This window comes from Cardiocondyla obscurior, linkage group LG01, assembly GCF_019399895.1.
Source record: "Cardiocondyla obscurior isolate alpha-2009 linkage group LG01, Cobs3.1, whole genome shotgun sequence".
NCBI lineage: Eukaryota > Metazoa > Arthropoda > Insecta > Hymenoptera > Formicidae > Cardiocondyla > Cardiocondyla obscurior.
In genome coordinates, this window is record NC_091864.1 from 4,764,502 (window position 1) to 4,781,699 (window position 17,198).

At 41.1% G+C, this 17,198-nt stretch overlaps 1 protein-coding gene across 1 annotated transcript in view; it reads left to right on the forward strand.

The window, feature by feature from the left end:
- Positions 1-16,413, forward strand: part of Mib1 (mind bomb 1) — a 324,433-nt gene extending 308,020 nt beyond the window's left edge. The window contains exons 10-15 of the mRNA XM_070654815.1: positions 12,888-13,107; positions 13,319-13,629; positions 13,985-14,159; positions 14,429-14,630; positions 15,125-15,282; positions 15,817-16,413. Coding sequence (XP_070510916.1) covers positions 12,888-13,107; positions 13,319-13,629; positions 13,985-14,159; positions 14,429-14,630; positions 15,125-15,282; positions 15,817-15,960 — 1,210 coding nt within the window. The 3' untranslated portion in view covers positions 15,961-16,413. The remainder of the gene's footprint in view (positions 1-12,887; positions 13,108-13,318; positions 13,630-13,984; positions 14,160-14,428; positions 14,631-15,124; positions 15,283-15,816) is intronic.
- Positions 16,414-17,198: the final 785 nt, after the last annotated feature.

A 17,198-nucleotide genomic window follows, 5' to 3' on the forward strand; every position in this document is an offset into this window, starting at 1 on the left:
CGCGTATACGATATAAACTTACGGTGTCACTTCTACCGGGCGACTTTCCGAGACGAACAGCTTGGTCGCGACGGCCGACTCTCTGGCGTCTAAAATTACTGGCAGCCGAAGACGTTGCACATCCGCGAAGTCGACGCGATCCGGTGAGTCGTGCGAAACGAGTCTACGTTAATACCGTCCCTATTTTTGGGCGTCGTCGTCGTCGTCGTCGTCGTCTGTGTCTTCGTCTGCGTCTTCGTCTTCGTCTTCGGCGTCGGCGTCATGACGAAGATGACTATTGAAAATGTAAGAAGAGGAGCGAACAAGAAAATTCGCCTCTCTTTCTGACCTTGCGTCCGTAAATTAATCGAAATTGCCAAAGTTCACTCGAACGATATAGAAATAAAATCCCGAAGTTTAATAAACGAAGCATTATTCAATCTAAAATTGAATCAAATAATTTAATTTTTTTTTTACAGCAAAGAATAGAAAAGATATATTTTTTTACATTTACGGTTATAATTTCGTTGTAAATTATACTGAAATCGCAATATTATTTTTTATAAATTTCAAGCAATATTTTAATTCCGATGAAAAAAGGAAAGCAAAAATAAATATTCAAATACACAGTCTTCCTGGACCCCTGTTGAATAATTCATCTGCCGAGTAAAATCTTATCTCGCGCATTAGTTTCGACGTTATCGGAATTTTAATCCAAAACTTATTAATTAACCTGCCTAGACCGGGGCCGAATAAATTGCGAGGAGAATGACGTCCGATCGAATTTATTATTTTCAGGGAAAATTTACTTCGAATTTTTGTCAAGGAGCCACTCGACACTTGATACACCCTCGTATCTATCGCCGGAGCAATTTAATGATTTTAGCATGCGGCACATGGCGGAGAATAATTAAAGAGAACGTCGTTTCCTTCGTTTGCCGGGGGCAGAGGAAAGACGAGGGAGCCTTTCCCTTAGTGGAGGCGCCGCAGCCCCCGCCGCTCGTGTATCGGGTTACGAGTTCGTCGTTGAAAATAGCCTTTACTTGCGTACTAATGGCGAAGACTCGAAGTAACCCCGGCTGAGATACACGGCGCGGGTCGAAAGCCGTGTGCGCTCGCTGTCTCTCTCGAAAGAGTTGTCGGTTGGATTTCGCTAATGAAAGAAAACCGCGAAGAAACCCCAGGAAAAAGAAACGATCGCGAGTTACGGCCTTGATAATTACCGTTAATTTAGCACGGGAAAAAAAAAGATGAAACGTTATTCAGTATGGATCCTCGGATTTTTCGCGATTTTGCGTCACGGGCTCTTCAACGTCCGCGAAAAAAGCACACTCCGAAAACGCGCCCGCGAATAATTTACATGCCGAATTCGATATATCTTCTTTTCTTACGTTAGAACGATGATATGCCCTCGTGCATACTCCGCCTTCCTCTTTTCTTCTTCCGTATACTCTCGTTCTCTTTCTCCTCGCAATCTCCTCGTTGCAATTTCATTCCCGTGGCATTGAAACAGCCGCCGGCGCTCCTTCGCGAATAGACAAGACGATGGCGATAGCGCGAGTACCTAGAAGATTCCCAATGCCTTCGGAATTCTATGCCCGACCGGGAAGGATGGTATTTACTTACATCGAATCATACCCCAAAATTACTTTTACCCCCTTTGGGTATGCCGTTTCACTTGCGATCTCTCGAGCCCGCAAGAATCCTCTTGTTAGCTGCACCAAAAGCATCCAAGCTCCTCCAGAATTACTTTCAAGCGTCTGGACGTTATTTAGGAAATTCTTGACTTCCGACGTCTATAGCTGAAAGGACTGTAAATAATATAGGCATATAATATAGACGATATTTACAGAATTTTTGCCTTTTGCGATTAAAAAACTATACAATAACACTGGAATGACACAACGCGATGCTCTCAAGTGTCAGATTCTTATTTGCGATATTTTCTACGTTCCTGACAAAACAAATATTCGATGATTGGGAATCGTTGAAAGCGTCGTGCACCATTTTCTCTTTTTCAGAACTGAGGATAAACAAGTTATCATTATTTTAAAAATATTTTTCAAGAAATTCTCGCAAAATACTTGGCGCTTGTGTACGCGAGAGACGATTGTGCAATCTCCTTTAAGAAGATTCACATTGTTATCGAAATCTAGTATGCTTCTTTCCTCGAAAGTATCGTCTTCGCGCGACAAATATCTTAAAGCAACGACGGGACGCTCGCGTATTCCGTCGCAGGAATCGGAAAAGTTTCACTTTTTTTTATTCGTTACTCTGAAACGTAAATGGATCTCAGTTTCGATTCGAACGGAAAGAAAGAGCCCTTTCAAAATGCTTGAGAAAATACTTTCTGGCTCAAGCTATGTAGATTTTTTGGAACTTCCTATATGCGGGAAGAAGCGGAAGCCGCGACGGGAAGTCGGCGAAACGCGAGAGAGGAAAACATAAAGGGCCCGAAGGAAGCCACTTTTCAGGCGTCTAGGAAATCCGAATAAGAAACCTAGGAGCCCAACCCCCCGGTCACGGGGGCGGAACGTGCTCGCTTTTTGTCCCGTGACAAATCTGTGTAACTTTATTCGAGAGCGTCGCGAGAGAAGTTAATGCTGTTTGTCTCGCGGTAGCTCGAGGGAACGCGCGAATTGCACGGCCAAAAAGTTCGCGAAGCGCCGAAAACAGGGTGAGCTTTCTGACATGCCCCGCTTCGCCGGAAACGGGCCAAGGATGGACGTCTTTATTACGTATCCCCAACGATTGTTTGTACACTCCCTGACCCTTTTATTCTCGTATTACTTTCATATGACAAAATTGTTTTTTCATTTTCTATCTAAAGCTAGATACTTGTTAAAAAAGAATTGACATTTTATTATGTTATAGATGTAAAAAAAAGAAGTGTTTCTTTTGTTTTCTAGCATTTTACGGTCGGTTTTGTTTGCAAATTCTTTGATTTTCTAGAAGCTAAATGGTTAATAGAGGTTAATGGGGGATAGATTGATCGACTCGGCGAAATAAAGCATTCACGCCTGCGGCGGCTCGTGCGAAGTTACAGGTATATGTATGTACGAGCAAAAAACGGACGTTTACGCGGATAAACTCTCGAGTGTGCATCGTGCCGCGGAATTCAATATCGTTGGTGGGAAATAAACGATTCCTTTTTTTTTATTTTATTTTTTTTTTTTATACGCCACTTTCACGTTCATCCTTTTGAAAAGAGGAGACCAGGTCGATATTTGTTCGCGCCAGAATACGCGCATTCGGAAACTGTTTAGCGCTAGGAATACGGAATTAAACGAAGTTATACAGTTTTAATTACGGCGGGTGCATGATAAAATTGTAATAAAATTTAATTCGAGGTAATTTGTTAGGTAATTCATTGTGTGGACAACGAGAAGGAACGGACTCTTTGTAACAATTAATTACTACGAGTAATGAATTATTTGTAGTAATTAATTTCTAAGCAATTACGACGAAAGCAAGCCAAAAATCTTTCGCATCTGTAATAAAATTCGTTGCGCGGAGAGAGGCCCGACAAATGGATCTATCTTTTTTTTTTTTACCTCGTTTTCTCTCCCTATAGCTCTGGAACTTTGCCAAAGCACGAGAAAACCGAAAGAGTTGCTCAAACTAATGACAAGAGCGATTCAAAACATCGGATTATTATGGCCATTAAGAGCCCGATCGCAGCCCCCCGGTCGCTTTTACCTCTGCAAGATACGAAGTGGCTTTGAAACTCTGCACGAACATCCAAAGCAGCAATTTGACGACGCCAGTAAAACTTCCGCGCGCTGCGAATTTAAGGCGATCATTAATGGACGTATTAATTAAGAACGCATTAATTCCGATATTCTTAATGCAGTAAAATTTTCTGTACCGGTCTCGCGTATTCTGTGTGCCGTCGTTAGAAAAAGAGTCACTTAAATGATAATAGAAAGTAAAAATTTTTTATTTTTTATGTTATAGAAAAATCACGCGAAGCGACACGTGTGGCATAAAATTGTTAAATACATTGAAACATAAGCCGTGACAGAACATATTCCATATTTTGTTGTTTAAATATCTTTTTGTACTGTGTCATCGTGAAAAAAAGAAAAAAAAAAATAGTTCTCGCGTTTGTATATAGCTGGTGGAAAAAGACGAGTTATAAATTCACGAGAGGAATGCGGGCCGTGATTTTGGAACCTCGCAATCCACGACGCGGAAAAGAATTATTGCGAAACGATAAGGGACAAAAAAGCGACTTGGATGGCTCTTCCGAGGTCGTATAACCGCGCGGTGACGTAAGTCCAACGACGGTGATCGTGCGGAAAATTCTTTTGTATCCGCGAGGCACGATGTCACTAACGATCGCCGATCGCCGTTTCAGGAGAGGGACAATGAACCGAATTCATTATGGCTCAACTAATTACCATGTTCCACGGAGGTTGTTCAATGTATTGTATTATAAAAACTTGACGCGCGACTGCCTTCGCGCGCCACTGAACAGAAAGATGGATCAAAATATCCCGTCGGAAGTGACGACAGATTCATTCGCGATCGAGCTCGACGGGTGAGTCGCGAGTCTCGCGAGAGACGTAAACAGCCTCCAGCAGACGGGATATGTACGGAGCCAAAATATCTCTTCCTCCGCCACCTACCTAAGGCCGACCGACTAAAGACGGATAGACGTGTTTTCGTCGGTGGGATCGAATAAGCAAAATAAACGGGACGGAATTCATTCAGGAAAAACGCGGCGTCGCCGACATCGCCGTCCGTCGTGGTTGATGCCGGAATCATTTTCGTTCCTCGTGCCCTTCCTTCCGCCTCGCGCTTCCTCTTTCTCGGCATAAAACTTCTCGCTCGCGTTTCGGGTACGTACGTTTTCCCAGCGATAAACAGAATTGGCGATCCGAGATGTCGAGAGTGGAGATGTAAACTCCTCGCGAGATAAATAATTTGTAAGTTACTTAAAAGATACATCAATCTGTGTCGCACGTTGAAATTGTCGAAATACGATAATCGTACACACGTAACAAAAGATTCACGTAACGTAATGTAATTTAAATATAATTTGGAAGGTTAATAACACGTTCTCTCTTTTTCTCTCTCTAAAGTAAAGGAGTTTTCAGTAATAATACCCGCTGCATTTAAAAAGTGAAAAGATTACGGGCACAGTTTGACAATTTTACGGAAAATCGAGTATCTCTGTTATGAATATTTTTACAAGAGGACAGAAAATCATGATTAACGAGATTTATTTGTTGCCAATTTATTCGCTTATTCGACCAGAAATACCATTTAAATGTGGCTACAGCTAATGGAAGTGTTTAAACTCTTTCACAGTTTGTTAAGCTCTCTTTTTGCACCGCGAAAATAACGATTTTACGAGAATGGGACGATACCGCCAGGTGCTTCGTTTATGTAGTTAAAGAGTTTAATTACGCGTGTGTTTAGCACAAAACGCACGGATTTTGGATAAAAATTAATTTTGATCATAATTATGTATGAAGAAAATAAAGTTAATCGAACGATAACGTATTAATTTACGCTACGTAACAAACGATGTTGTTAACGATAGTACTAATAATATTTATGCCAGAATAAATAACGTTTATTAATAAATACAATATGGTAATACTAGACGCAAAGATGAAATAACATTTGTCAAATTCGATATAATATGCTGGAGGACAGAAATATAAATAATTGCGTTTAAAATTGCGCAAAAGCAATTAACGATGAGAGTAATTACCGAGCGATTTCAAGAGTATTATTTAAATGTTTAGAATAAATACGATATAATGCTGCAAACGACAAAGCGTCGATAAAAACGTATTAAATCAAACGACAAGCGGGGAAGATCAAATTTCTAATTGCACATTAAATTTCCCGATTTCGAATTCGGCGTTGGCTTCGGCTTTTGGCCCCCTCTTTTCGATCGCAACAGAATTTATATATTTGGGAATTTAATTTTCCACTTCGATAAGCGTTTCCGTGGAAGTCCTCCAGATCCATCCGCGGGCATGGGGAATGAGCTCGCCTGCCCTTTCCTCCCGGCCCGAATTAAAATAGCCGACGAGTGCAGCTATCACGGGTGACCTACCCCGTGGTGCACCTGCGACTCGTCTGGCGGTGCCATCGCCGTCATATTTTATGCCGAAGTCATTTCCATCGCCGCGGAAAAGTTCCATCCGTCCCTCCTCCTCCCCTCCCCCCTCGTCGTTCGTCCTCCCTTGCGCCTTTTGCAATAACTTTTAAAGGAACTCAGAATTAATATATTTTTTTTTTTTTTTAGAAGGACTGCTGGTACTTTCTCAACCACGATCACTCCACGTCTTTCCTTCTTTCTCTCTCTTTTTCTCTCTCTTCCTGCTAGGTATTGAACGCATAAATTTACGCGACTTTATCGAACGCGATCGAAATATTTTCTTTCTTCTCTTTTTATGAGTTTTTTTCTCCCTTTTTTTTATTTTTTTTATGTTCTATGAAAATTCTCTTTTGTCATAGAATTGTTTTTTTTTTTTTTTGTTACCGCGCTTTGTGCACGCGATTATTGTTCCGCTCTTCCTTACGTCAATCCTTCTATCTTCCAGTTCATCTTTATACTTAATGCGAGGTCTTAGCTTATGAAACGCGATTTATTTTCTGCAAGATGGATTTGTATGTTTCATACGTTATCATTTTATATTTCTTTACTCCGCGAGTATTTCTCGTACAGCGAAAGCTTGCTTTAAAAAATGTATACTCTTTGAGATCCATTTAGTTTAGTTTTCTAATTGCATTATTCTACACGTTCTACCGAGATTATTTTCGGAAACAATAAAAATTAATGTATTGTTATTATATAACAATAGTGGTTAGCAATTAGCAAATTACATTACAATTTGAACAGCTTTATTATTAATGATTATTGATTAATTAATTAATTCGTTATTAATTGCCATTAGGATTTGTTTTGTTGCGAAGGACATATTGTAAAATCCGTTTCGTGATCAAATTGCAATTCAATCGTTATCGCTTTTATCTCTCGCGTCGCGACAATACCCTCGTTCTTCCTCGCCGCCGGTATTTTTGCTCTTTGATCACTGACGCCGTTTCTCGTACCCGCTAACCGAAGACGTCTCAACCCCCGCGATGTCCAAACTTCACGGATAGAATTAGTTGATAGTTGTGATTTAGTTTTGGTTCGATTACCTACCTTCTCGGTGCTCGAAGCCCCCCGTTTCAGCCCCCGCGGGGCCCGCCGCCAACTAATCCTTTCATAGGTACTATCCTCCGAGAATTTCAATTTTCATCACGGCGGCAGTTGCGAGATTTCGTTAACCCTTAGCCTTTCCAAGATAAGCCGTTTCACATACACAAGTATGTAGATAAGGATTGTCAAACGCAACGGTAGTTTGGTCCACAATCCTTTCGTTAAAAGAAAATGTAATATTGGATATCATAGTGATAACGCTGAAAAAGAAACGAAATTGCAACGCGAGGCAATCTAAGACGTAAGTCAAACATAAACACCTAAAGGAAGGCTCGTAAATTCTGACATTCGCTTCTCTAACTTTTCACGGAGGCTTTACTCGGTTTGTTAGTATTTACGAGGGAACGCAGTGTTCGGGACATCTTGCGAAAGAATCGGAAATGCCCGTCGAAAGAACAACGTCACGACGTGGCAGCTTCGGCAACGAGGCCGGGGGAAAAATACGGAGGAAAGCGCTCCGGCAAGGAGAAACGAAATTAGAAGGACGCGGAAGCACTTTGAGAAGTTCCCCCGCTTAATCCGGATCTAACTTCCGGTATTCGGTACTCACGGCAAATTCCAATTTTCGTTGGACACTTTGCCGATGAAGTTTCGCGAGACGACGGAGCGCAGGAGATTTCGGTTTTTCTCCCTTTCTGAGTTTCCTTTGGTTTTAATCCCGCCGCGTAAAAGGCGAAATAAAGCAAAAAAAAAAAGTATTAAAAAAAAAAAAAATAAAATAAATTTTAAAAACAAGAACGTAGCGGATCGAAGTGTAAGAGAAAGAGAGAAGCTACGGTATCGAGGGCAGCGGCTCTTTCGCTGGGTGCGCCAACTCTGATGGAGGTGCCCGGAAATTGCGTCATGGTAGCGACCGACGTTCCTCATGGTTTCTGCATATTAGAGCACGTCCAACCTCTCTCCTCGCGACGGCGTACCGTCACCCACGAACGAACATCGCCGATTCGAGCCGGCCGTGCGTTCCTTTCTGATTCATCGAATCGGTTAAATTCGCCGAATTTAAACTCGAAGAGCCGACACAGAGACCGTCTCGAGTAGCTTGCATAATCGCACAATGATTAGCACGCCCGATGAATCCCGAGATAATTTACTCTTGAAGATCCGTAACGCTCTTCGCGATCATTCGTTATGCTTTCACGTTTGGAATTAGAATTTTAATTAAAAATCTACACGAGATTATCTTCAGCAAAAACTCGTAGCACATATTTTCATATACTTTATTATACTTCTGATTGACGAGAAAGTAATCTGCGGTCGTTGAATATTAGATACCGAATTATCTCACGCATGATCGACGGATCGACGGAAGGGCGCGGCGCGAAAATTGCCGCTTTGTTTATTGCGCCAAGTTTGATCGAATCGGATGTCGCGTGCGGATGACTGAAGGAAAATTCAAATACTTCGGAGCCCGTCGGTCGGGGGAGGTTGGAGTTGCCGCCGTCGGGCAAACGAAAGGGAAGATAAATGGAATTCCGCCGGAATTCCGCGAGACTGCGGCGGATAAATGTTTTAGGGACTGGAGGCCCTCGGTGGTTTCTCAGCAATTCGTCGATGAATGCCGCCAAGGAGACTCGACTCTCGCCGAAAGATCGCAGCTTCCGATTTCATCTTGGCGCAAAGCGCACTCGGGTGAGCTATTATCCGATCGTAATCGAAAGTGCGATCGGCTGAGAAATATCTCACTTCTAATGTGTGCATAGTGCAGCGATTGTAATCACACTTTTCTTTTTTATCAACTTAAATCGGCAAGGAATATTTACACGTTTTATTCCTGGCGGATTATTGTCAGGAATGAAACTACGTAACAATTCACGAGAGAGCTAAACAACCGCGATGAGCTGTCAGGAATAAAATAATAGTATTACGAGTGTAATGAAACAGCAGAGTACAAAAAGTAATTACTTAATTAAAAGCGAAATAAAAGAAAGGATTTTTTTTATCTTTCGAACAACATAAATAGAGATTTTTTTAAATATCGTGATCGATTGCAGGGCAGTTGTAACAAACGTGTCTGTTAATTTCAACGGACGGTATAAAATTTTATATGAAAAAACTAAAACACTTATGCAACTTCTTTCAGACTTCTTCTCTGCATTTGACACAATACTCTTGTTATTCTGCTCTGACTTCTGCTCTTTTTTTTTTTTAACTACTAATATCTATCGATAGGACATACTTGACCAATGACATTACATTCTCGTAAGCTATTAATTCACCGACAATTCCCTTCCTACCTCGAACACGAAACAATTCCGCGTTTCGACAATGACAAACCGAGCGGGATTATTTCGCGGTGGCGGTGCTCCGCTCTCGAGATCATCCTCTTTTCTCTCGCAGTCTCTCTCTCTCTCTCTCTCTCTCTCTTTTTCTCTCTCTATTTCTATCTCTCTCTTTTTCTCTCTTTCTCTTTCCGTACTCGGCCTCAAAATCCTCACGATAACACTCGCGACAGACGGACGAACGAACAAACGGAGGAATCGCAGCTGCGAGAAATTCGCGACGACGACGGCGGCGGCAACAAATACCGAAATAATCGCGAGTCCACCGCTATATTTAGCGGAGCGCGTCTCGCGCAAACTGCGAGAGCGCAACGATTTCGCGTGCTGATCCCGCTCGTTCCGGCGCACTTGCATTCGCGAAGAATTGCGACGGTATCGATTGTCGGCGATGACGATTGACGGCGACACGCTGCGAAGACGCGGCCTCTCTCTCCCTTCCTCTGCAGGGGTCAGCCTGCTCATGCTCCCGTTGTCATTTTGCACACGCTCGTGTCAATTATATTTAGCGTGTCGCCGCGTGATCTCTCACTGACTCACTGCGCGCCGCGGACACCCGAGAGACGGCGCGAGCCTCGTCGCGACGGTCCGCGGCTCCGCGTCGAAAGGAACAGAGGCTCGCGTGTATGTTAAGGCCCAGTGGCATCAGGTTCTCGGTAGACGATGATGCCACGGCCGTCGCTGACTCACTAAATGCTCGATATATGCGTGCGCGAATTGTGCGTGCGACGCGAGCACCGAGCTCGTGGACGCGACGCATGATTCTCTGCACTCGAAATTTTGTCCGAGGACTGTTAAAACCGCACCCGACTCGTGCAAAATCCGTCGAGATTAACCTGACACGTTCAGGTTGCCGAAATAAAAAAAATAAAAAGTGTATAATAACAAAATCAAATGCCAACGAGAGGGTTTCGTTGGAAAGAGACATCGGTGAAGTTAAATTCACGAAAGAGCCTCAACGGCAAGAAGAGAATTTCCAAATTTTGTAATAGCCAAATGCTTGTTTAAAAAAAAAAAAAAATCATAAAGTCACGTTCGAGTTAAATTAATTAACGACGTACCGAGCAGGCGTGGAGGCTACAGGAAGCGTCAAAAGCGGCACTGCGAATGCAACCGAGCCGCGCGTGATCTCTGAACTGCGGAATGACGTTACTGTTTCTAATCGCGACGCGATACGACAATGAACGACAATTTGAAGGCGTAATGATCGGGCCGTGGGCTGGGGTGTCGGCGTAACGATATCGACTAGTAGTAGGCACGCCGGGAGTGCCTAACGACGGTTCATTGATGCCAATAAAGGAATAGAGACGTCGACGACAAAAGTCCTCGTCGACGAGCGACGGGAAATTAATCGCGGTAATAATATCGCGCGTTGTGATGTACGCCGACACCGTTGCCTAAGCGAGGCGGCGTATTTATGCGGACCCGCAACGATCGCTACGAATTCCGTCTTTGAGCGCGCGAAATACGACAGAGCGATATTAAACCGGAGACTGACGGGAGAACGCAATAACCGGAACGACGCTCGCCCGCTTATTTCTATTTATTACATCGCGCGAGGCTCTAATTGCGATAATTATCGGCGGCCTTAAATCAACGTCGCCGCGCGTCTCATTCACGCGCGAGATCCCACGCGAAACTCAACGAATTTTGAGGGGGAGGGCAATAAATCTTCTCCGGCGGCTCTTGGCGCTTAAACGAGAAGAGATTCTTTTATAAAAAGATATTGCATCTCATCCTGGTGAGCACAGAATCACGCTATTACATCCTTCCGGTCGACGTGTTGTAATTTGATGCGTGTAACGCGCATTCGCGGTGCAATGTATACTGGGCGATAAATATAATACGCATTACTCTACGTATTTTACTATTTTTTTTTTTTAATTAAGACGTGATCACGCCCTGCGGGAACCGATTAATTATCGCGTCCAAACTTGAGTAAAACAAATACGAGATATTTATTATTCGAAATATAAACGCAGTTTTTTTTTTAAATTGTTTTAAAGACAATGCCAGGGTGAGCCAAGTGACCTTAATCGCTACATTATTCCTATTGTTTCGCTTGTAATTATTTCAGCAAGTCGTGAAAATTGAAGTGGGAAGGAAACAAAATGTCGTGGCACAACGAGAACAGAATGAAATCAACGGAGCCGGTCAACGATGCAATAAAATCGCGCGCGCGGGTGCGTCGTCGATGCCGGGCACTAGGTACCCGGACATAATTGGCAAAGTAATCGATTTATGGTTATTAACGCGGTAACGGTAACACTCGCGATCATTTGCATATTCATGACAAGGAGAGTTGGCCGCGACTCGCGGCCGTGGCTCGAAACGCCGCGATCGCACTTGGATGCAAAACGCGCGTCCCTTAGACCCACATTAATGAAAAACGACGCCGCTTACGCGCCATAAAAATTTGATAGCCTTTCCGTGGAGCGAGAAAACGACGGTCGACATCTATAACGGTATCACGATTTTAATGCGAATATTATTACTCCCCTGAGCATATATTATTGCACGGATATATACGTATGCGCAATAATTTTTCACAGATCGTTACATTTTAACTCGTAAAACAAACAATTTATAAAATAAATACCAAAATAATAATTGGTAAGTCGTAAATTATTTTGATCATCGAGTTAAAAATTTAATAACGTAATAAAATTAATTTTCCTTGTTGTACTTTTCGTAACTCGATTTGTCATAAAAAAAAAAAGTATATTCTCTTGTTAAAAAAAAAGTTTTTTTTTATCTGAGCAATTATTTCCAGCTATATAAAAATATTATATGTCTCATTACTGACATTTTCGCCAACTCCCGCAGTTGGATGTTTAGTTCCGTGAAACTATCATGTTATAATTGATGAGTCTTTCTAAAAGAAGAAAAAGAGAACGCGGGATGGCCTCCCAAGCCGGGAGCTAGCGAGATATTTCAAAGCGTATGCAGGACTTCACATATGTGATGAGACACACGTCTGTTCCTTCACAGCAATGGCACTCGCTTCGAAGAGGTCCCCTCGATATAAGCCCCGACCAACAGCTGTCCCCGTCTCTCTTCGCCACCTTACTATGGGGTCCCATCAGTACCACAGCGAGTAGTTTGAAATATACAAGATACACGGAAGTGTATTATTTAACAAGAAAGTTGCAAATTATATGTAAAAATGCATATAAAAATAAAAATGCACACTACGCGTGCGTTCTGAAAAAAATGTGGGAAAGCACGTAAATCTCTATAACGTATTATTCGGAATATTTTTAGAAAAACAGGAAAAATTAATTTGGTCGACTTGCAAGATAATTTAATTTAAAATTACCGGTACGGCAAAAAATTAATTTTCTTTTTAGAATGCACTTGCAGCGTTGTGCTTTAATGTCCTGGGGTTTTTCATTTGATTTCAGTGCGATGCGGGTGCTGCTGTCGAAATTACCTCGACCCTGGATTGTCGACGAGAAAAAAGATGACGGATACACGGCCCTTCACTTGGCCGCCCTCAACAATCATGTTGAAGTCGCAGAGCAACTGGCACGCGCCGGAAAAGCCGACCTGGACTTGCAGAACGTGAATTTACAAACCGCTCTACACCTGGCTGTCGAGCGACAACACACGCAGATTGTCCGGGTAAATATGTTCCTACGAATATCTGTCATTCTTATAAATCTCGATGTCTAATAATTCTAGATAGAAAAAAAACGACAGCATTTTATAATAAAAATAATAATTAAGTTTTGAATAAATATTAATAAAACATTTTTTGTTTGCCACTTGATAATTCGCTGTTTTATTTCCTCAGACAGGAATCGTTAATTCATTTTGTGATAATTTATTGCAGCTGTTAGTACGGGAAGGCGCGAATCTGAACGTCGCTGATAAGGACGGGGACACACCTCTGCACGAGGCCCTTCGACATCACACGTTGTCGCAATTGCGGCAGCTGCAGGACGTGCAAGACGTCGGGCGGTTGCTGATGGGCTTGGGTACTCAAGGACAGGACAAAAAAAGCAGTTCCTTCATCGCGTGCTTCCTCGCGGCACACGGCGCCGACCTGGAGCTGAAAAACAAAAAGGGCCAGACGCCTCTGGATCTTTGCCCGGATCCGAATCTCTGCAAGACTCTCACCACCTGTCACAAGGACAAAGAATCGTCCGTATTTCGAAAGTCTTATAATTTTACATTAAACTTGACGAAAAGTCTTATAAAAAATGTTAAACATAACAACCAAACCTGTTTTTTTTTTTTTTTTTTTTTAATTTAAAATGTTGTTAGGACATAAAATTTTATTTGCCGGCGAAATGTCTAGAAATTGTATTTTAAAACTTTATGTTATTTTATTTAATTTAATGAGAGAGCCAAAAAGACTTAAATGAGAAATTACAGCACAAACTCGTTCAATCGATTGCCTCGTTACGTGTTCCACGTGTAATTCCCTGTGCAATTACGCTGTACATCGTCGTATCTCTTAGGATAATGTTCGTTAACGTGCGGCTTCCCTTTTCAGACACGATATCGAAACCGCTGTCCCATCGGCGGCAATCGACGAATGTCTCGTATGTTCCGATGGCAAACGAGAGATGCTATTCAGTCCCTGTGGGCACGTGGCTTGCTGCAACGCTTGTGCACCGAGGGTGAAGAAATGTCTGATTTGTCGTGAGAACGTTCTCTCGCGAGTAAAGGTAAAATATCATTATTAATTATAACGCTACCTCTTTATTTTTTATTAATATCGCGCTATTGTTAATTTAATTTTTTATAAGTGGGCTGATCTAATCACGCGACCTCCTTTCTAGATCCAACTCGTAGTACGTCGCGCTGGTTCATGTGAATCGCACCAGACGATTATTAATCGAAAGGTTTTTATTCTGTCCTGGAGATCGCCGAAACTCCGGACGCGCGTTTTGCTCACACCTTTTTCTTGCACGCAATAACGACAGTTTGTTTTCAGATCGAAGAGTGCGTGGTTTGTTCGGATCGCAAGGCGGGTGTACTTTTCCGTCCGTGCGGACACATGTGCGCCTGCGAAAGCTGCGCGGCTCTGATGAAGAAGTGTGTGCAATGCCGGGCCCAGATACAGCACATGGTACCGCTCTCGGTCTGCTGCGGCGGCGGCGGTGATGTCACCTACGTGAAGGGCTGCAACGCTTCAGGTATCAACGCTTCATAGCTCCTCGCCTATCTCGATCTATTTAATCGCGCGGAATATATCGGGCCTGCCTCCGCGCAAGTGATTAGATAGCTCGGCCTCTAATCTCGCTCGGAATATACCGGACTATTCCCGGCCCGTGCACCGATTTGCGCCTGCATTTTCTGCCTCCTGCCGATTAAGATAATTGAGCCAAATAATAGAGAAACGATTGTAGGATCCCGACGAGAATAAAATATTTCTCTTTGCCTCCTTTGTATTTACCGCCTAGCTGTTTTGCATATTAATTTCGACGTTCTCCTTAGTTAAAGCATTTATTTTTGCTATTGAGACACCGTTAATTATATTTTTGCGAGCGAAAGGACGAGTCGTGATAAACGAGAGCGCCGCTTGGCGATACTGCCGTTGTCATAGAATTGGCGAGACTCTACTTTTTCCTTTATTTTTTTTCATTTTTTTCTTTTTTTTTCTTTTTTAACCAACTGTTATGCTTCGAAGGAACAATATCCGAAGTCAAGGCGGATTCCGAGGAGGAAACGACGCCCTCGAACAACACCGGAGCTGGAGAAGCTCTCCTAATGAACAACGGCAGCCGAGATACTTCTCACAGCGACATACAAAAACTACAGCAGCAATTGCAGGACATCAAGGAGCAGGCACGTGTCCCTTCCGCGTCTCGCTTCGTTATGCGCCGCTTTAATGAAACGAATAATTTAATTTGTGTCGAAGAAAGAAGTCCGCACCGCGGCTCTGTACAATTACCTTTCGGCCTCAAAAAAACCAGAATACGTTTTCTCGGGCAGTATTTCAAGCCTTCTTGTGTCGCGAATACCGCAACAAACTTTAACTGTGGCTCCCCTTTCAGTTTTTGCTTCATTAGTTTTCAAGAAAGATTCAAGGAGCTAGATTACAAATAAATTGGAAAAACTTGATTAGTAGACATTTTTTAACTCTACTCCAGGGAAATCTAAATAATATTAATTTAACATTTAAATATTAAAACTAAAAAATAACTTGATATTAAAATATGACGAAACCTATGATCGAGAAGGTATTGATATCGATTTTAAATTGAAGGAAGCTCGTGTGAGAGCCGTACTTAGCGAGGCGTAAATAAACTAATTTGAGCACAATTAATTAACATTTAGAATGCAGAATAATATAAAAGTATTATTTTCTTATTGTTGCAGACCATGTGCCCGGTTTGCCTGGACCGTCTGAAAAACATGATCTTCCTGTGCGGACACGGCACTTGTCAAATGTGCGGCGACCGGATGTCGGAATGTCCAATATGTCGCAAAGCGGTAGACAAACGTATTCTACTTTACAACTAAAAATAATATATACTATAAGACTGTTGTCAGCTGCGTTGCATGCCGAAATTCTCCGAAGACGGTTATACGATTATAGATTACAATCCACGTTCAAGAGAAAGCATTTCGTTTTACGTTTCCAACGACAAAACATTAATTTCAAGCTGAATCATAAAACAACATTGTTTTAAAAATCACGATATTCATTTAGATTAAATATCAGCATTAGATGAAGTAGTGTGAATATGAAAATCAGCTCTTTTTAAGCCTTGATGATTTATAAGTAAAAGTGTGGACTGCAGATTGATAAATTATCGCATTAAGTATAAGTTACGCACAATTATTATTTATTGTTCATATTACCAATAAAATAAAACCGTTGCGTGGTAAATAATATTTTATGCTGTTAACGTTAAGTTTACATGTAGCCATATAACTTTTAATACCGAAATATAACATATTTCCATTAAGCTTCCTGTAACTTGATTTACCATTCATGATTCATGAATGCTATCGCCTGAATATTAAAAAATTCAGGAAATACTAGGTAAACATTGAAAAGTTCTTCCGAATATCTATTATCAATTTTATATGATGATTATATTGATATATTTTAATTCGATTAATTTATATTAATTGCCAAATTTGTTATTGTTAATTAGCTACTATAATCTAATATATGTATAAGATGGTTACATAATTTGTTGAAAATATGTTCGACGTAATGCAATAATCTACAAAATAATGAAACTATGTTTAATTTAAATTCTCTACTTTAAAATTAATATATTAGTTCTTCTATTAAATGTTGTACTCATTAATATAAAATTTATGTTAATTCATACTTTTTAAAGTTCTATACTTTAATGGTGATAATTCACTAATGATTTTGATAAATATTAATTATGTAGTTAATTTAAGTATCATTTTGATAATAATTATATACATGTATTGTTTATCATGTATGAAATTATTATATATAGGTACGTATATTTATTCATATGTATGTAATTTTATGTTTATAAAGTAAATTTGTCGCATAAAATTAATCTGTCATTATTAATTCTATCATTACACCTGTTTATATCTCATACAGCAAATTTTGTATTTCTTTGTTAGTTTGGATATATTTTGTGCACTGAAAATTGAGTAACTAAATTTCTTAAACGTAAGGTATAAAATAATATGAAAATTCATATTAATTATAATAAATTTTTTATATTAAACTTCATGTACATATAAACTTTATGTATATAAAA